Genomic DNA, 20,146 nt, shown 5'->3' on the forward strand with positions numbered 1-20,146 from the left:
GTGAGGACAATCATCATAGAATGAGGATTCCACGACTTTAGCTATTGATAAGTAGTTTCTTTCCTGACAAAATGTTGTGTCCTTGTTCTTTGAGATGTGCTGCCCGTGTGCATTCAGCATAGATGTGTGTGCTCAACACATGCATCCGGGGCTAGGGTGGAGGCTCTTTGTTTTCCATTTTAAACAAATAATCCTGAGGAATTTGCATTTGGGGAAGTGTGGAGGTGAATCTGATGGAAAGAATGACATGGACTGCAAATGGAAGCATAAATATCCCCAAGGTACAGGTTGCACCTCCCTGGTCTGGCACCCTGGGGACCTCAGTGGTCCTGGGCGAGGGACTTTGCCACATTAGGGGAGGTGAATGCCCCCCTGTCCCTGGCCACCCTGCTGGCCTGCTGCAGCAGGCTTCCTGGCCCTGGCTGTGCACGGGCTGCCTGGGGATGCCACCTCCAGCCCTGGCCCTGCTGCCTCATGCAGGGCAGCCAGAGGACCTGGCACCCTGGCTCCTGTGGGGCTGCTGGGGGACACTGCCTCTGGATCTAGACCCACTGCTTCCTGTGGGGCTGCTGGGCGTCCAGCTTAGCTTGCCCTCCTGCCTCAGCCATTGGGTGCCGGAGCATCCTTCATCCTGCCAGACAAGGGATGTTGCAGGACCAAAGAATGCCAGTTTTCAGAGGTGCAACATGTATATTGATCTTAATGCCAAACTACCTTAAAATCTCTTCAGTATCTTCAGGTGGTTTTAAACTCTCCCCGACAGATGTCACAGCTGATAAGAGATCCTTCTCCTTCCAGCTGGGTCTGTTTACAGGCTCTCTTTACTGCATGATTGTCACCAATAAATACCCCTCAATAGCCCTGGCCTGCTGATGTGGTTTTATGGCAGCTTGGTTAACTGAAGTCAAGATTCCAGATGGTCTCCTGCCTTCCAGGTCATCCCAGGGTAGTCAGTAGGTGCCGGGGCCCAAGCCCTGGCTGACCCCACTGGAATTATGGCCAGTTTGCATGACCACCTAAAATGTTTTCTCCTAAATGTTCTCTCCTCTTTCCTGCCTGTCTGTCTCCTGGTCCTACAGGGCCAGTCTATGTTGCATCTTTTCTAGCATTCTCAGTGAAGAGGGCAACTGAAATGTCCTTTGGCACCAGCTGAGGGGGTCTTGGAGGAAGAACTGGGGGCCAGCGATTTAGCTAAAGATTCAATTAACTGCATTATTGGTGCAAAGACCCTCTAGGATAGGAGTGAGGCTTGCAAGTGGTCTGTTGAAGCCAGTAGTCTAATGGGTGACTGGTTTCTGTGTAGAGCACAGTGAGAATAAAGTCCATTTACTGCATGTGGTACAGAATTCGGCCTATGTGAAGGTCTTTGGAAAATACCACCCTAAATGCATGTCTGGTTTTCAGAGATAAGACTCCTTTCAGGACAAGGGGCCAATCATCAGCTGGTGGAAATCAACATTGTCCTGTTGACTTCAGTACAGCTACACTGAATTTGACCAGATGAGGATCTGGCTTGGAGTCTGGTCTGTTGGCTGAGTTATAAGGGAGGAAGTGAAGCCTGGAGTGGATAAGACTATAAGAATAAGGTGGATAAGGTGGATAAGACTATAAGAATAAGGTGGATAAGACTATAAGAATTGCCATACTGGGTCAGACCCTATAGATCCCTCTAACTCAACGTCCTAGCATCCAACAGTGGTGAATGCCAGGTACTTCCATGGGAAGAGAAGAACAGGGAATGATAGTGAGATCCATCCTCTGTTGTCTACTTCCAGGTTCTGCACCCAGAGGTAAAGGACACCTTGAACATGTGGTTGTATCCCTGACTATCACGGTTTATTGCCATGGGTGGACCTCTCCTTGGTGAACTTATCTAATTCTTTTTTTTAACCCTGTTATAGTTTTGGGCTTCACACCATGCTCCAGGAATGCGTTCCAGCGGCTGACTTTGCGTTATATGAAGAAATACTTCCTTAAGTTTTAAGCCTGCTGTCTATTAAGTTCATTGAGTGGCCCCAGTCGTTGTGTTATTTGAAGGAGTAAATAACACTTTCACTTTTTCCACACCAGTCATGATTTTATAGACCTTTATCATATCCTTTCTTGGTCATTTCTTTTCCAAACAGAACCATGCCAGCTGTTTAAATCTCTTCTCGTACAGCAGCTGTTTCAGGCCCTTAATTTTTTTTGTCCTTCTCTGTACCTTTTCCAATTCTAATATACCTTTTTTCGAGATGGGGGCCAGCAGAAGTGCACACAGTATTCGAGGTGTGGGTACCATGGATTTATATAGAGGCATTATGGTATTTTCTGCCCTGTTATCTATCCCTGTCCTAATGCTTCCTAATGTTCTGCAAGGTTTGGGGTTTTGGCTGCTGCTGCACATTGAGCTGGTGCTTTCAAAGCACGGTCAACAGCAAGACAGGCATGGAAGGGCAGATTTTCAAAGTCACAAATCCTCCTCCTCTGGAACGACTGCATATCAGCCTGTTTTCCCCAAAAGAGAGTGATGAAGTGCAGGATCTGGGAGAACGGGGAGACCAAATTTCCCTCTCACCTTTGGAAAGGGGTTTGTAACCAGCAGGGCCGGGAGCTGATGGGGGTAAAGTCCTTGTCAGTTCCCCTCTTCCCCATAACACATTGCCCCAGTGCTTGATAGGCTCAAGGAATGTTATTAAAACTGAGAACAAATCAACCAACCCACCCACCAACAGAAGCACTACGGGAGTGAAAAATGTGATGTGTGAAACATGACAAACCAGACCAGAGAAGCACGTGAGCCACATCCAGCCACTTGTATAACAACTGAGAAACACGGAGCTACTCCTCGTCAGTACGGGTGTCTGGATCCGGGCTTCATCTACCAAAGAACAGCCCAAATTGCCAGGCAGAAAGAGAGGGAAATAAATAAGTTTGTTAGAATGGTCTTTGCCAGTCAAGAGCTCCTTCTCTGTGTCATGAGTATAATACCGACAGACCTGGGTTGCTGGCCCTAGGAATAGAACCTGTAAGCATAGGGTCTAAAGCTCTGCCCTCTACCATGTGCACTGAAGGCCAGTTGATGCTGTAGAGCAGAGACCTCACTCACCCCAGATGAGGTCTCAGTGCCTCGGTACTACATGAGGTTCAGGGGTGTCTCATTCCAATGCTCCAGTTCAAAGTCCACCACTGCGCTTGGAGAACCTGTTGTTATGTCCAGATCCAGCTTGGGGAGGAGCATTGGGAACTCAGTTTTGATTCAGGCCTGGGGCTCATGTGTCAGCCTCCGCTGAGAAATGTTTTGCTTCCTCCCCGGCTGCATGCAGCCTTGTGTCTGTGGGTGAGGGGAGGAGGGGGGTGGGATGGGATGGAGAATAACAATTGTCTTAATGGAAAGAGAGGAGAGCAAAAAAAAAAAGGGCTGTCAGCTCTCGCTTTCCAACCCTGAAAGAATAGACCTATTACTCTCCCCAGACCTCAGCCCCCTCCCCACTGCCCAGAGAAGAATTGGTCACTGCACAGCTGTGTGTGAGAGAAAAATATATTTATATATATATAAGAGAATCTTCTCTTCTGAATTGGTTTGTGGGGCTGGACAAAACCTCATTGTGTGCTTTATCTGCCCTGAAGATAATGGGCCCACAGTCTTTGGCTGGCAGGGACTCTGCCTTTGGTTAACTGTGGTCAGATAACTGTAACTTCATTTAGCTATGGTACGGTTATGTGGATTTTTTTTTGTGGCATTCTTATTGATTGTGGCCACATCTGGGGAAGAAAACACAAATGTCCTCCCACCCCCGCTGAAGGAAAGAAAGATGACAGATTTTAAGACAGTGGATCAGCCCAAGGGCTCGTGAGGAGGCCTCAGATGCTTCCTTTTTGGCCTCCTGTTGTTGAAATGTAAGTTGTTATTGGTAAAAATTAATGTGACGTGAATGAGGTGCTGTAAGGGATGGGGGAATATCCAGGAATGCTTGTTTCTTACTTTCCCTCAGGGGTGAGAGTTGAGCACTCAGACCCATGGAGAAGTAGGGGCCCTGGCAGGACCCTCATGCTGTCTCTTGCGTGGTGGTGGTGATAGAGGGATAAGTTGCTTGCATGGAACAGCCTGACAGGGGACATTTCTGCCTGTGACAGATGTTAAGGAGGTGAAAGTGGCCATGAGGCCAAAGCTCTGACTGGGCTTTCTCAGCTCTCTGCATAAACTAGCTGGGGTTATTTTTCAGCAGTGCTGGTAGCCTGACTTCCCCAGCCAACTCACCCAAACACCTCAGCCTAGGTAGCCACATGTTCCTACAGTCACAACGGCGCCTCTTCAGCCCAGGCAACCCTACCAAAGTGGGCTCATGTGACCAGATTCAGCACTGAGGGTGATTCCACACAAACAAACCTGCTTGGGCAGCCTTGCCCCTTACTCCTGTTTTGACCTTAACAAAGCCTAAGGCTTGGCTTGGCTCCAGGCCAGTGCTTGGGAGTGACCTTATCGCAGCACAACAAAACAACAAGTCCTGAGGCCCGTTGTAGACTAACAGACATTTTGAAGCATCAGCTTTCGGGGGCAAAGACCCACTTCACCCTCACTCATGCATCTGACGAGGGGGGGTCTTTGCCCCCGAAAGCGGATGCTCCAAACTAGGGTGAGTTTATAAGGTGCCCCAGGACTTCTTGGTTTTGCAGACACAGCCTAACTTGCCTGCCCCTCTGATGCTTCTCCCACCAAAGCAGCTGATTTTATTGATCAGCTCAGGCGCTGTGGTGGGGTGGGGGGGGAGCTCATGGCCTCACAAATCTCAGGGTCAGGCTTTCAGGTGCTGCAGGACGGCTTGTGTCTGGGGGCGAGCGCCAAGTCACAGGCCGCCCCTCTGCCGGCGCTGATGTTCCCCCCCCCCTTGCCCGAACAGCCACCTCCCCAGCGTCCCCCTCCCCGGGGGTGGGACCAGGGGAACGAGCCCACCCGCCCCAGGGGGCAGAGGCGGGGGAAAGGGGGCCGCTTGCACTGCCCGCAGCGGCCGGCAGGGGGGCCGGGCGGGGGCGGAGGCGGAGGCGGGGCTGGGGGCAGAGCCGTGCTGCGGGCGCCCGGAGCCAGTCCCCCGGGCGGAGTGCGAGGGCTGCCGCCGCTCGGAGGCCGATGGGCAGCTGCCGGGGCCGGACGGGGCCGACACCCCCCGGGGGCAGCCGCGGGCGCCGCTGAGAGCTCCGCGGAGGGGCGCGCTGGGCGGCGCCGCAGCCGGCCGGGGCGGGGAGCCGCGGGCGGGCGAGCGAGCGGAGCGGGGCTCCCGGAACGCTCAGGGGGGCCGGTCCCCGGCGGCGCTGCGCGGCCCGAGCCCCCGGGCGCCCCTCTGCGTGCCCGGGGGCTGCCCCGCCGCGCGCTCGGCCGCTAGCCCGGCCGCCCGGTGCATGGCCCAGCCATGGAGGTGGTGGACGAGACGGAGGCGCTGCAGCGCTTCTTTGAAGGTGAGAGACCGCGGGGGGCAGCCCGGGACCCCCCGGCCGCAGCCCCCTCCCCGCCGGGGTCCCACCCCTGGGCCGGGAGCAGCAACCACTCGAGCAGGTCCCCGGGGGCGTCCCCCTCTTCCACTCCCCCCCTCCCGCCGGACCCGGGGGCGTCCCCCTCCTCCGCTCCCTTGCGGGACCTGGGGGTGTCGCCGGTCCCCGCTTTGTCCTCCCGCGAGGACCTGGGGGCTGGCCCCCATCCCCTGGTGCGCTCCCCCTCCCCTCCCCTCCCCGCAGGGACCTGGGCACAACCCACCGCCAGAACAAGCCCATCTTCCTGCCTTCTCCCCGCCTCAGAGCAGGGTCAGGGCTTCACCTCCCTCAGAATCTTCTCCTTGGCCACCAGCCCATCTCTGCAGTTCCCCCCGCCCTGTGCCAAAGGCCTCCAGACCAGCCCCCTGAGCCACCCAACATGGACATGAGGCACCTTGACCCAGGGCCTCAGTTCATCTCTACCACCCTCCTTGCCTCCCACCCCTCAGCTTGCAGTAGAGGTCCCCCGGCTCCCTCACCAAGGACATCACCCCAGAGTCCCTCCCCTGCTATCTCTGTCCCATTGAAAATGGTCTTGTTACAGAGCTGCTAGTTCTGGGGTGTTCCCAGCTCCTCTTCTGATTTACTGTGCCTACAATATTGTGTGCTGGGGGTCAAACTACTTTTTTGATGAGCTTCTGTAAGCCAGGGCTGCACAAATGGAGCCTCGGCATCTTCTCAGTCTGCAGACCTTAGTCCCTCTTTTCCTCTTAGCACCAGTGCAGGCAAGGAGTGAGGCTGGGGGGAGTTAGGGTGGTGCCATATGGGTATCAGAGAGGAATCAGACGCTTTCTGCCAGGGTTTGGACAGAGATCCAGGCTAGAAAGTGGCCCTTTAGTAATAACTGAGTCATTAGGAAAGTCATTAGGAATTGTTGCATTAAGCATCTCTCAGTGGAATGGAGTTTATGGAGTTGTTGCAGTCTGCCAGAGTTTCTGCCCTTTGTTTTAATTCCTCTTTCTTCTCCTGGTCTCTCCTTACTGCCCCGTCCGAACATCTCTGTTTGTTCTGTCTCTCCGTGTTTCTGTTTTCTCTCCCCGTCTCTGCTTCTCCCTTCTTGTTATCATCTCTTGATCCCCTTTCCTTCTGTTTCTGCTAACTGCTTCCCCAGGATAAGTGACTACAGTTTCAGGTGCTGTGGCACCTTATAGACTAACAGATATTTTGGAGCATCAGTTTTCGTGGGCAAAGACCCGCTTCATCAGATGCATCTGTTGAAGTGGGTCTTTGCCAACGAATGCTGATGCTCCAAAATATCCGTTAGTCTATAAGGTGCCACAGGACTTCTTGTTGTTTTTGAAGATACAGACTAACACAATGACCTCACTGATATAGTTTCAGGTATGCAGATTGTGTGTACTTTGCTTCCAACTCATTCCACAAAGAGCCTGTGGCCCAGAGAAGATGTGAAGGATCATCTTAAGCACTTTCTCTTTTTTACAGCAGGTCCCGGGAGCTTCTAGGGCTGGTGAGGGTATAATCTCTGGTTGACTTGAGGTCTGGATGACTGCAGTGGTCAAGCCTGGAATCTGACACCCCCTCTGGTGTTCTCGTGGAGATTCACTTGCTGTGTGTTTGGGAGGGGTGCAGCTTGCTGAGACGCTCTCCATGTGGAGGAACGGGGTGGGGATTGTAATGTATGCGGAAATGCTGCTGGTGAGCTTGTTTGCCATGAAGCAAGCCAAGTGAAGGCACAATCAATGGAAGGCGCTTTAGCTAATGATTTGGCTGCTCTTTCTGCTTCTGTTCTGGTTTCTGTGAAATCTTTCCCTTTGATGGCTCCAAAGCATTTCTTCCTCCATAGGAGAGAGTCTCCTCTTTTTTCTAGTCGTGATCCTGAGTCCCGTGTGGAACAGGATTAACCAGGCAAGAAGTAACTTCCTAGTCAGCCTCTTTTTAATGGGGTTCCAGTTACACACAGTTCCCAATGGCTCCAGCTCCCAGTCAAGGTTTGTCCTCAACCCATTGAATGTGTCTCCTAGTTGCTAAGCTCCATGAGTTCCCACCCTGGCCTGCCCCACTACTTCTGCGTTGTGTGATATTTAAAGGTAGTTGCTTTCTTCTTGTTCCTTTGATGTGTGTGTTTCGTATTACACAGGGGGTTTGAGACCCCTCTGACTGATGTGTTTGTGGTTGAATGCTAAAAATCTCTTGTCCCCTGTTTCCTCTGGGAAAATGAACAGTGAGGAAACCTGGAGCTGCGGGGCACTTCTTTCACCTCTGCAAGTTTGGTGACTTATTTCAGCTCTTAGTTCTTGCTGCAGCCTGGCAGTGTGTCTCCCATGGGCCGCTCCTCCTGTCGTGTTGTGTGAATCCATGTCTGTTACACAGCAGTAGGTGAGGACTAGGGGAGGAAGCGTTAGCACAAAGGGTCACCTACCACTGGCTGAGAAGATTCTTTCCTCGCTTGCTCGTGCCAGCCATCCAGGGCTTTCTGAAGGTGTGAACAGTCCAAATGATCCTCTGCTCTTAGGAGTTGAAGCTTGGTGCCTTATGTGGGTACATTTCCAGCAGGGAGTCAGTGTCCTAAGAAACCAGTGAAGTGACCCATCTCCGAGCAGGTAGTGCAACAAATATACCTTGTTTCTTTTGACCTTCTGGGAACGTGTTCCTTTCCCAAGATAAACTCCATTTCTAGGACTGATTCAGATCCACAAAGTCTCTTCTTTGACTGAGTGTCCCTGTTCCTCCTGGGGCAGAGCTGCACATTTGACTCAAGACTTCCCCTTCTTACTGTGAATTAATTTTGCTTTCTCCAGATTGCTCTCCACCTAAGTGGTGGTTTCCCAGTAATGGGAATTTCTTTCTGCACATTGCAACCTGCTGAAATAATTCGGGGATCCATTCGACTTCCCTATACGCTGAATCTCACCAGGTCCGAGATGTCCATTAGCACTGCCAGTGCATTGATGAATGAGCCTTTACCACTCGGTATTTTCAAAGTGCTGTAAGGGTCAGTTACTTAATCCTTGCAATCTTTGGGATGTGGGTAGGATTAAAACCCACGAGATCACAACCCCTAGACTCATATTCAGTCTGCTGGGCATTGCCGCCTCTCGTATTTACACCCTTGTTCATAGCAAAGTCCTTCTGTAGAGGCCTACTGAACCCATGTGTTGGGACAATTATTTTCCCATGTCCACAGTGGTGTGGAGATGGCACTGGGGTAGAAGCTTGTCTTGGGATCACGGTGTTGTCATTAAGTTTGCCCTTTGGTAGTAGCCATGCCTTGCGAGTGAACCCCCTTTGCTCCAAGGTCCCCTACTTTGGGCCCAGATGATGTGGAGTGAGGCTTGATTCTGCTTCCCTTTGGCTCTGAAAATCTTAAGAGGTGAGACTTTATCTCGAGAAGACGTTTCCCGGTTTCAGTCAGACTGGGGAGATCCATCTCTCTCCTGTAAGAGTTGGTTTCTTTGACAAATAGCTTGGAGAAGAAGGCGCTAATGAGAGAGAGAGTGAGACTGTTTTGGCCTTTGCTCTAAGATTTGAGAGGGGCAAGGAGGTTTCGGATTGAGTGAGTCTTTGAGGGCACCTAGGGGAGGGTTGGGTGCAAGCTATGCTGATGGGAGGAGGATGATGTAGGGGAAGGCTGGGTTTGGCTGTGTGAGCTCTGAAAGTTCTCCTGGACAGGTGTTTGTCCAGCCTTACTCCAAAAGGACTGACTTTACCTTAGGGTTCGCCGCAGCCCATTCCGTTGCCACACAGCAGAACTGCCTGGTGGAAGGTAAAAGACTTGGTCTCTCCATGGAGTTCAGTGTTTACCAAGAGCGTTTGTATTTGGTATCAAAGGGAAGGTGGGGAGTATAAAAAGCCTGACCCTTGGCTGGCCCCCTACTAGAAACCCTACCTTCCTCCCTGTCTCACACACACACGAGGGAAGCAGTTACGACAGCGCTCAGCTATTCGGGATCCCTCGCTCTCGGCTAATTTACGAGATAAGAGGTAGTGAAAGAATGTACATGGGGGGAAAGATGTATGGAGCAGCTTTAAAAGGAAGAACAAGCAGGATGGGGGACGGATGGGGGGCTTGGCAGCTCTCTAAGAGCTGGCCTGGTCAGTCTTTTTGCGGGGCGTCAGTGTGTAAAGTTCCTCTGTGCATAGTGAGTCTGTGTGTGCGTTTGGCTGCAAAGCGATTGTGTTTGCCTGTGGGTTTGCGAGGGCTGCCGCTGCTCCGCTGTTGAATCGTTGGTTGCTGCCTGAAGGGTCCCAGGAGTCCCCCAGCTGTGAGTGTGTATTGGTGTTTATCAGCTATGGAGCCAGCGTGTTGGACTTTGTGGATGTTTAGCATGTGTTTATGAAAGGGATTGACACAGTGCCCTTGTCTGGTGCCTTCCATCCTGGATCTCAGCTGCCTTCTCTGATGTTATCAGGGAAGGCAGCTCGGCACGGTCACCATTGTTTTATAGATGGGGAAACTGAGGCACAGGGTGGCGCCATAACATGCCCAAGGGAAGAGAAGGGGATTGAACCCAGAGCTGCTGACTCCCATCCTCATCTCTTGTCCAGGTGTTGGCGCGTGGCCTCGTCTACACTCTATCCGCTACACCTCCGTAGCTACACCGTCACAGAGCCCTACTGTGGTTGTTGCTTTTTCCATTGCTGTAGGTCATCTGCCTCTGAATGGCGGTAGGTTGGTTAACAAAACAGTTCTGTTGACCTAGCTGTGCCTCGCCCAGGGGGTTAGGTCGGCAGAGCTGCACTATTCACCCCCCCGAGTGAGTGCTGCGTCCGTCCCCCCATAACCCGAAGCTGTAGCCTGGCTAATGCAGTGGAATGATGAGCAGTCGCTCCAGAGAGGAGCACAAACTGTTGCTGTGCAGAGCTCATCTTTGGACAAAGGCAGAGCGGGGTTCCACTCGGCTGCCAGCTCCCCACTCTGCGGTTGGCGCTCGACCGATCTATGCCAGCTGCCGAGCTGCTTTGTTGGTGGTAAGCCTGTGGGAGGCCACTCAAGACCAGAAGTCGTTTCAGGGTGTTTGTGGGGGTCCCCGAGGAACAGAGGAGCTGATGGGAGGGCTCCCTTGGGTACCGCAGGACTGTGAGTGGGGGTGATGCTGGAATGCAAATGGGGCAGTGGAGGGTCTCCTGGCACAAGTGGGTTGCCATGATGGGAGTGAAGGGGGCCAAGGGACTGCGGGTCTGGCCTTTGTTTGCAGGAGGCTGGGAATGGGTGATGTGATGGATCGCGCAATGGGTCCCTCGTCCGTTTGCTCCCTCCAGGGCGCCTGGCATTCGCCACTGTTGGAAGACAGGACAGGGGGCTGGATGGACTTTGGTCTGACCCAGTCTGGCTGTTCTCTTGTGGGTGGAAGCTGGAGGCCTGCATGTCTTGGCCTCAGGCAGGGGTGCTTTGCAGAGGGCAGAGGCCGTGTTAAAGCCACATTGTGAACATGGATATAGGCTAAATCCTTCAGCTCGCGCATCCGACACCACAGCCTCCGCGTGCCTTGGCTCTGAGCGCCTCCCCACCGCCCTGTGCATGGGAGGTGCAGGAAAAGTGCATGTGAAAGTGGGAGTAACGATGCAGCACTTCTCTGAGGGGCGGGGACGTGGTGTTTGGGGGTGAGACAGGAGCATACAGAGGACTGGGGGGGAGCTTGCTCATCTGCAGCACCTCCCATCCAGCTGGCTCCCCAAGGACTTCAGACTCCAGTGTATTTAGTAGAAGCCACTTCCCCTGCCACTGAAATACAGCCACCTCTGGGGTGGAACGTGGCAGCTGTTGGCACCCACAGCAACACTCCGCATGAGTTTGGGACAGGAACTGACCCTGATGCTGTATCTAATGGAAATCGTAGGGAACGTTTTGTTGGCAGAGCATATTTATTTGTATTGAAGTTTGTGCCGAACACAGGGCGCACGCCCCTCCTCTTATGAGGGTCTTTCCTGACTGGAAGCGATCAGAGCCTCAGTATGGTGTCTTATGGGGAAGATGGCCCCTCCAAGAGCCGGCTCAACTCTCCTAGCGCTATGCTATGGGGCTGGCCCATTCCTGACTCAGAGAGAAGAGCTCCATATACTGAATCACTCAGGGCCAGGGCTTCACAAAAGCTCCTCAGCCTGGGCTGGTGTGGTTGCCAGCTTGGCTCTGTGGCTGTCTGGGACTCGGGGCTTCCTGGCTCCGCCATTCGTCTGCCCCTCAGCTTTTCCTTTGGCTTCCTCTGAGCACTCTCCATGGCTGCTGTTTCTGAGAGGAACTGTCCCCAGGCGGGTCACACTTCATCGAGTCGGGGTGCAGACATTGAGTGTGGCAGGAGGGGGCCTAGCCAGGGCAGAGGGGAGCTGCTGGGTGCTCTGCCTTTGCCTTGGCCTGTGAGTGAATGCAGAGAGCCCCTGGGAGAGCTGCCCAGCAGAGCCACCTGCTCTGAATGCAGGACACCTGGGCTTCAAGGCTGGTGTCCAGCCTCAGTCCTGCTTGAGGGGAGGAGGACGGGGGACAGTAGCCCTCCAGGGTGGCCACCTCGCTAGGGGCTGCTGTCTGCGGGCAGGAGGCTAAGAGGCTTTGTGTGGAGCATTTCGCTGAGCGGCGTTAGCCTGTGACAGAGTGGCCCCGGGGAAGCTGGTACAGCGCAAACACATGACCGGCCTTTCGGTAATCCCCTCGCAGACCCAAATCCCAGAGGGTGCCTGTTAGAGTGAGGCGCTGTGCAGAGGGGCAGCCTCCTGGCCTCCTCCCCCACACCTCTCGCAGAGAGAATAGGCGCCCCGGCTGGCGGCAGCGCCGGGATCTGCAGGAGCTGAGCCAGGCGGTGGGATGACCGAGGGGGAGAGTGGGGACTCTGGAGCGTGACACCTGCGGTCGCTGTGCTCAGGATGCACTGGATCCAAGCAGGTAACGGTCCGGGGCCCCTTAACCCTTCTGTGTTTGAGCTTTTCTGCCTGCCTGCCTGCTCTCCTCTCTCCTGCCATCAGCCTTTTTCTGCACCTCGGTCTCCACAGGGCACCCCGAGAGCAGGCAAACTGGGACCACTTTCCAGGCCCCCCCACAGGGCTGAGGGAGGAACCCAGCACCCACCTAATGCAGCCGGGGTCCCAGGCAGAGGGAGCAACAGGAGCTGTAGCCCCTCTGGGGAAGGCGGAAGGGGAAGGGTCCCAGGGTTCCTGGCCAGACCCTGCGTCTGGGTGTGAGTCCAACACAGAATAACCAGCTCCCTCTTCCAGGGTCTGTGGTTCTGGCAGAGCTTCTACGGGGCAGCCCCCTGCCTCTGCCTGTGTCATATGGGCACCTCTCTCCCAGGGGAGGGGAGAAGGGCTGAGCTCTCGGTGGGGATGTACAGTGCGGAGAGTAGGTCCAGGGAGTGGAGGTGAGGAGGGACTCGAGGCGGGGGGCTGCGATTCAGGTGCAATGTGGAGTGCAGGTGAGTGGGGTCTGGGAGCCTTTGCCCCAAGTTGTGCCCAGTGCGGGCATCCGTTTCGGCACATTTGGCTGGAGAAGGCCCCAGCTGGTGGCTGGAGGTGATGGCTGCCCACGGCACAGATGGAGCCTGCTAGGACCTGGGAGTCCCTGACTAAAGGGGACGTGTCAGTGGCTGAGGCTGCTGGAGGGGAGGGCTCCTCCCAGTGGTGGGGTCTGCTGGTTGCAGAAGGCTTCTGCCAGCAGCTGGTGGGAGCAGGAGGGAAGCTGGTGTGAGTGGCCAGCATGCGGATTGGGATGAGCACAGCTTTTAAGGATTGCCCCCCCTTGGGGCTGGTTTGTAAGATTTGAGCAGCGGTGTGCCCGAGCCCCTTCACTATTCATTTGTTTGTCGGCAGCTGCAGCAGGCACCAGCTGTGATCCCCTTGGCCCTGCGGTGAGGGGATGGAACAGGCCCTGCCTTGTGAATGCGCCTCAGGGCAACCTGAGGCAGGAGGGCAGGGGTGGAACTCAGCGGAGGCGTCATCGGATGGGGAACCAGGACCTTGGCGAGCTCCATGTCCCCCTTGCTAGCTTTGGAGGGACCCTGGAGGACAGAGTCACCAAGACTTGGCAAACCTGGCAAGGAACATTTTGCTTCAATGGGGCCGATAGCCCTTCCCAGGAGCATTCACCTTGTGAGCGCTTGCGTGCCAGGCAGCTGGTGGGAAGCGGAGGTCATGCAAGCACACCGTGAGCTGGTCTAACAAGAAGCTGCTTGTCTCCTGGGCTAGGGAAGTGTGACTCATCTAGGATGGGTGACCGAAGTGACCCGTCACCCAGCAGGGAGGGTGAGCGTTCAGAGAGCTTCTGGCAGCCGTTGGTGGGCATTCCAGGGGCTGTGGGAAGCTTGGGTCCATCATTCATGGTGATCAAGCAGGGGGTGCTCATTGTCCATCCAGGAACAGGAGCAAGGGTGTCACTTGTGGGTTGCTTCTTGTCACCAGCTTGCCACGTGACCTGTGCCGGAGTCTCTCTCTCATGGTATCTCTTAGAGACGTTGTGGAGCGATGGCCCCAGATAATGAAGTCTGCTGTCGCCGTAGAGGGCAACAAAAATGATTAGGGGTTTGGACTGGCTGCCGTGTGATGGGAGATTAAAAGAAGGGACTTTTCAACATGGAAAAGGGGAGACTAAGGGGGGATATTATAGAGGTCTATAAAATCATGACGGGTGTGGTAGAAATTTACTTGTTCCCATAACACAAGACCTAGGGTTCACCAAGTGAAAATAATGGGTAGCTGGTTTAAAACAAACAAAAGGCAGTGTGTCCTCATGCATTGCACAGTTAACCTGTGGAACTCCTTGCCAGAGGCGGCTGTGAAGACTGGGGCTTTTAACAGGGTTCAGAAAAGGACTGGATAAATTCATGGCGTGTAGGTCCATCAATGGCTGTGAGCCAGGATGGGCAGGGATGATGTCCCTATTTTTTGTTTGCCACATGGTGAGATTGGGTGACGGGATGGATCACTTGTTCTGTTCACTCCTTTGGGGCCTTGGCCACTGTCAGAAGACAGGCTATTGGGATATTGGGCTAGACGGCCTGTTGGTCTGACCCAGTGTGGCCGTTCTACAGTTATGGTCACAGAACAGGAGCGACACTTCCACCCCATGGTGCCTGTTGCGAGGCGGGTTCCTAGAGGGCTCTGGCCTAAGGAGAGCAGGAAGCTAGGTCATCGGCCGCAGCCATTTTGGCTTCGTTTTGTTAACCGTCAGCAGCGAAGTGGCCGGTGAGTGCTGGATGTGGTGGGTTTTACGACACAGGCACCAGTCATTTTGGGGCTAGGCTGCGGCCGCTTGGCTCATTGCACCTGTCAAAGCATCACCCAAAAACGCCTCGTGGTGGCTTCTGAGTTGAGGCTGGATTGGCAGCAGTGGGAGGGGAAAGGCTCCCTACCAGCAGCCCCCAGGCCCGCTGCTTTGGTCCTGCTGGCTGCACCGGCTCCTCTGAGGTGCCGCGCGTGTGACGGGGGGAGGGCCACTTTCCTGTCTGGCTTGGGCCCAGTCGGTGTTCATGGCTGGCTGGGCTGAGGTTTCTCGCAGTCCTTCTCCCCGCTTTGGGGAAGTGGGATCGCCAAGGTTCTTGGGCCAGATTCCTCTGGAGCATAACTCCAGGGTTCTTACACCCCTTGGTCTGGTCTGTGGGTACTGTGGTGTCTTGGTGACTCATCTGACCCTTGGGCAGCACTTCTCCTCTGCTTTCTTCTGCCCTGTTCTCTGCTTTGACGCCTGGTCGCTTGTCTGGAGATGCAGACAGCCGATGCATTGTAAAGGGAGAGAGGAGTGGGACTCTACGAGACTCTTCCCTATCCAGCGCTTGGGGCACGTGGACTTATCACCACCCCGAAGGGGCCGTGGCTGATATGCCCAGTTGGGGCCGACCCTGTGTGTGCAGGGTCACTGCCCCATGGACTGGTGTCTGGTGCATCCTTCTTCCATGCAGCCTGTCCCCTGTTTGGCTGCAGGACCTCAGGTCAATACCCTTGTGGATCCACAGCTCAGGTAACCCCGGGGAAGACTCAGCTGGAAACTCCCCATGCACTATGCCACCCAGTGCGGAACGCCGGCCGGGGGTGGCTGCCTGGCAGGGCATGCTGGGTAACTCCCTGCTTGTGATTGAATGGGCCTTGCCCTTGGACTTTGTGCTTGCTGATAAGAGCCCCTATGAGCTAAATGGATCTGAGCAATGATTAACTGGCTGTGCGTGCTGCCAGGGAATGGGGAGCCACGCTTTGGAGACAAACAGGAGTCCAGCACAGGGCTGATTGAGTCCAGCCCATAAATGCCCCTTGGGTGCCCCTCCCCGGGCCAGCTCCTAGACCGAGTCATCTCCGGGCCCCACCCTTCGTGGGAGACAGACCGGGGTGAATGCCACCACCTTGTCTCTTCCCTGCAAAGGTGCAGGTGCCTAGCAAGACCGGAGCAGCCTGTTAGGTTGGGCAGGGGGTGCAGAGGCTCTTCCCGGTGTTAGGAAAAGCATCCCCCTGGACACATCACATGATAAAGGGGGGTTCTCCACCCTCCTCCCTGTTCTGAGCGATGCTCCCTGCCGGCTGGGACTCATTGGCTTGTCCCTGGGGAAGCCCCCTGCTGGCCGCGGCAGAGTGGGTTCCTAGCGCATGTGCTGAGCAGCGCTGTATGGATGGGTCGGCCATGTTGGGGGGCTCCGTTGGAGGGGGGGCCCCTGGCTGCGGCGCGCACTGAGGAGCGATAGCGAAGGGCGAGCCTGAGCAGAGGGCTTCCGTTCTGTAGGGCTGTCACGTGACACCTTGAGCCAAGCACTTATCTTGCTGAACTTTGCCCGTTATGATGCCGTTACCTAAAACGGCGGGGGAGGGGGGATCTCTGGGGCAGGACTGCAAGTCCCAGGAGAGTGGCGTGGGGGAGCACCTGAGGGCAGGGCACTCCCCTGGCACCCGGGACGGTGAGGTAGCCACCTCCTCTGGCCGTATGGGTGGTGAGGAACACGTGGAGTGGATCATTTGCTCAGTTCCGTGACTTCCGGGGGAAGCAGGAACTCCAGGGGGGCATGAGCCAAGCGCTTCCCCATGTCTAAACCTGCACCAACCTCGGCTCCCTTTCCCTGTCTTCCATCCCCCACCCCTCCTCCATCCATCCATTCACATGTCTCCCGCACCGCCCCCCAACTTTCTCCTCTCTTCTCTTCATAGCCCTTGTAACTCTTTTCCACTTCCCAGGGGCAGGGGGGCGAGCGTTTCTTTTCATTCATTTACCACAGTTCCCCACAAAGCACCCCAAGAGTAAGAGCAGAAGGGAGGCAGGATGGACCACCCCCTGCTGCACAGCTATAAACACAGCAGGAGCAGTGCGTTCAGGGGGTGGAAGGCATGCACCGTCCAAAATGCAGGCACCCCAAGATTCATGCTCCCCTTTGGCTTGGAAGCTGATTTCTTTTAAAACCGCCAAGGGGAAAAGTTTTTGTTGAGATTTAAACCTTCCCAACAGTGTGCCACTCTAACATTGCGGCCCAGGGCTAGTGCAGGAGCTTTGAAGTGTAAGCTCAAGTAAGTTTTTGTAGTCATCCAAGCAAACGTACAGCCCCTGATGCAGGAGAGTAGCTACAGAGGCTCCATGGTCAAGGGGCTAAGGAAGAACCTTCCAAAGAACGTAAGACAAGGTCTACACTAGGCAAAATAAGTGGACCATAGATACGCAATTCTAGCTGTGGCAATTGTGTAACTGCAATCGACATAGCTGCGCTCGGCTGACTTGGCTGTCTATGCTGGGGAAAGTGGACGGAAGAGTTTCTGCCATCGACCTTCGTTAATCCTCGCGTCTCATGAGAAGATTACCCCAAAAGGTTGATTTTTGTGCATTCGTACCAGACGCACGAAATCGAACCCTGGAAGATTGACCCTGAGCAGGGGGATCTTCTGGGGTAGTGTAGACGTCGCCTTAAGAGAGTTAAATGCCCACTGGGGAGGAGAGCTGGGAATCTTGGTCCTGGCAGCTCCTTTACCGGTCATAGCTCAGGGATGCTGGGTGACCTTGAGAAGTTACTTCCTTGCCTGATCATTGTGTGTCTTGTTAGTCAGTAAGTTATGTGGGGCAGGGCCTGTTTCTTACTCTGTTTGTGCAGCACCCTGCACAACAGGGCACCAGTCTTGCCTGCAGCCTCGAGGTGCTGCTGGCCAGCAAACAATGAAAGGCATTGAAATCTTTAGTCACTGCTTAATCTGAGTAATATTAGATGGTGGTAATAATGTTCTCTGGATAAACTGAGATGACAGCGATAGATGGATCCGATGGTTCACTGGTCTTTTCTCACAGAGGATTGTCATTGGCACTGGCAAAGCAAAGGCTGGAAAGACATCCTCCAGCCCTGTCACAGGGTGACTGGTCCCTTTAAGAGGGCAGGGGTCTCATTCACCTGTGACAGGATAGTTGAGGCCTGATAGAGGATGCCTGTCTGCTGTACAGAGCCAGGTAGCAGGTGGGGAACAAGAAAGGACAGCAGGGAGTGCAGTGAGAGCTGCCCGAGAGCTGGCAGTGTAGAGAGCTGGGACACAGAGAGACCTGGCTGGAGCAGGAGAACCCCACCAGGTAGAACACTCGCATGCAGGTGCCCAAGTAAAAGGGAGGAACCTGTTTAGTCGGGGCAGGCTGAGCCCAGGAACAAGAGAGTGGTTCCCAAGAGAGAAAGCCCAGGAGGAGCAGGATTTGTCTGGGCACTTGAGAACCCTCCTGCAGAAGCCCTGAGAGCTGGGCTGGGGCGTGACATTAATGCTGTTATGGGCACATGGGGTGAGGGTGGGGAGTCCTATCTCAGGCACCACAGGTCTAATAGTACCAAGGAGTATTTTCAAGATGCCAAGCAGACAATTGTTTTAAGTGCATCTGTGCTGGGAACAGTCAGCGGTGGCAGTGCACGTGTTGTTCAGACGCAGCCACTCTCACTGCTTGTTGCCTAGTGGGAGAACACTGTAGACTCTGTGTACACCAGGGCGCCTGTTGCTATCCTTGGACCACAACAGTACTGTTTAGGAAACCCGAAGGGACTGTGTAAGTCAGTTTAGAGACTGAATTCTGAACTGTTCCTTCAGCTGATGGCAATTGGTGTAACTCTTGAATCCAAGAAAGCTACGTCGATTTGCAACCCCGGAGGATCTGACCCGTAACGTGGACTGGAAAGGTTTCTTTGTAGTCTCCTTAAATGGAAAAAAAATAAATAAATAAACCAGAGTTATTTTATTTAACGTTCTCTGTGCAGTGCTGGAAAGCCAGACACAGAGACACAGTGCCTGAAAACCTCAGAGCAGGAACTGAAGGATACTGGAAAGTGGGATTGAGTCATCCCGTTTTGTTTTGCAGGCTGAGCGAAGTTCAGCAACTAAACAAAGAGCACTAGGGAGTGCAAAGGAAGTTAGGGTCCGGTGCTGTAAATTACTCATAGGAGGAAATGTTACTCATGTGAGGAATGCAGTGCCTTTGTAGGATTGAGCCTGTTGGCTTGTAGAAGTTCTTTCCCTTTGGATCAGTCTGTTGGTCACATGGGTCAGGATGTTTTTCAAAATACTGTTTTTCACTGGTACTGGTGAAAAATACTAGGTTTTTCACAAGCACCCGCTCTGCTAATTCAGAATCTTCCCAGATTGGCTGAGAGAGTTTTCAGGGCACTTCTGCATAGAAGTCATAATATCCCAGAGCTGTCGCTAAGTCTCTGGTTACTAAGGTGCTATTTCTTGCTGTTGTTTGTGTTGTGGTGGGCTGTATAGACAGCCCCTGAGATCAGGACCCCCTTGTGCTACCTGCTGGACAAACACACAGTTATAACTATCCCTGCCCTGAAGTGCTTACAGTGCATAGAGAAAAGCTGGACAAACGTGCACTGGCCATTGGGAGGGCCTCTCTGGGCATCCACAGGTGTGGGTGCCAAATTGTCACATTTCGGGATGCCAGATCCCCGAGGGTTTTTTTGACACTTCTATTTGGGGTGGGTGGGAAGGAAGGTCTGAAAATGTTTTCTGTTGTGGGTACCAAAGTATCTAGGGCCAGCCCTGCAGGCAAGCTGGGGGGGGAAGGAAAGATGATTACTTACATGCTGTGCTTGAGGGAACTAAGGCTGAGAGAGATCAAGTGCCTTCCTCTCTACGTAGTTCACTAGGGAGCGTCTCAAATAATTGAAACTTAGCTACATTGCTAAAAATAATTAAAGCCCTGTTTGTAAGTCCATATGCTTGTTTATCTTTTTTCCCCACCCGTTCACTTACCTGCAAGTTAACAAAATTCCATAGCCAGCGATGAATTTTTAAGCAAAGGGCTACTCCATGTCATTTTGTATCTTGAAAGTCTCTCTTCTGCAGATTACCAATTGTATATTTCTCTCAAACGAGGCTTTCTTAAAATGTGAAAATGTTTCCAACATGAACACATACAAAATGGGAAGGGACTCCCTAGAAAGAAGTACTGCAGAAAGGGATCTAGGGGTCATAGGGGAGCATAAGCTGAATATGAGTCAACAGTGTAACACTGTTGCAAATAAGCAAAATAGATTCTGGGATGCTTTAACAGGAGTGTTTTGAGCAAGACACACGAGAAGTCATTCTTCTGCTCTATTCTGTGCCTATTAGATCTCAATTGGAGTATTGTGTCCGGTTCTGGGCACCACATTTTAGGAAAGATGTGGAAAATTGGAGAGGGTCCAGAGAAGAGCGAATGAAACGATTAAAGAGCTAGAAAATGACCTATGAGAGATTAAATAATTGGTTTGGTTAGTTCGGACAAGAA

General features: G+C 53.6%; 1 protein-coding gene across 3 annotated transcripts in view; it reads left to right on the forward strand.

The window, feature by feature from the left end:
• Nucleotides 1-5,097: 5,097 nt before the first annotated feature.
• The window catches only part of MYRF (myelin regulatory factor), a 107,549-nt gene continuing 92,500 nt past the window's right edge, over nt 5,098-20,146 (forward strand). For all 3 annotated transcript variants that reach the window (XM_074998039.1, XM_074998041.1, XM_074998042.1), the window contains exon 1: nt 5,098-5,433. In XM_074998039.1, the coding sequence (XP_074854140.1) occupies nt 5,388-5,433 (46 nt within the window). In that variant the 5' untranslated portion in view covers nt 5,098-5,387. The remainder of the gene's footprint in view (nt 5,434-20,146) is intronic.

This window comes from Carettochelys insculpta, chromosome 6 (assembly GCF_033958435.1).
Source record: "Carettochelys insculpta isolate YL-2023 chromosome 6, ASM3395843v1, whole genome shotgun sequence".
Classification (NCBI taxonomy): Eukaryota; Metazoa; Chordata; order Testudines; family Carettochelyidae; genus Carettochelys; species Carettochelys insculpta.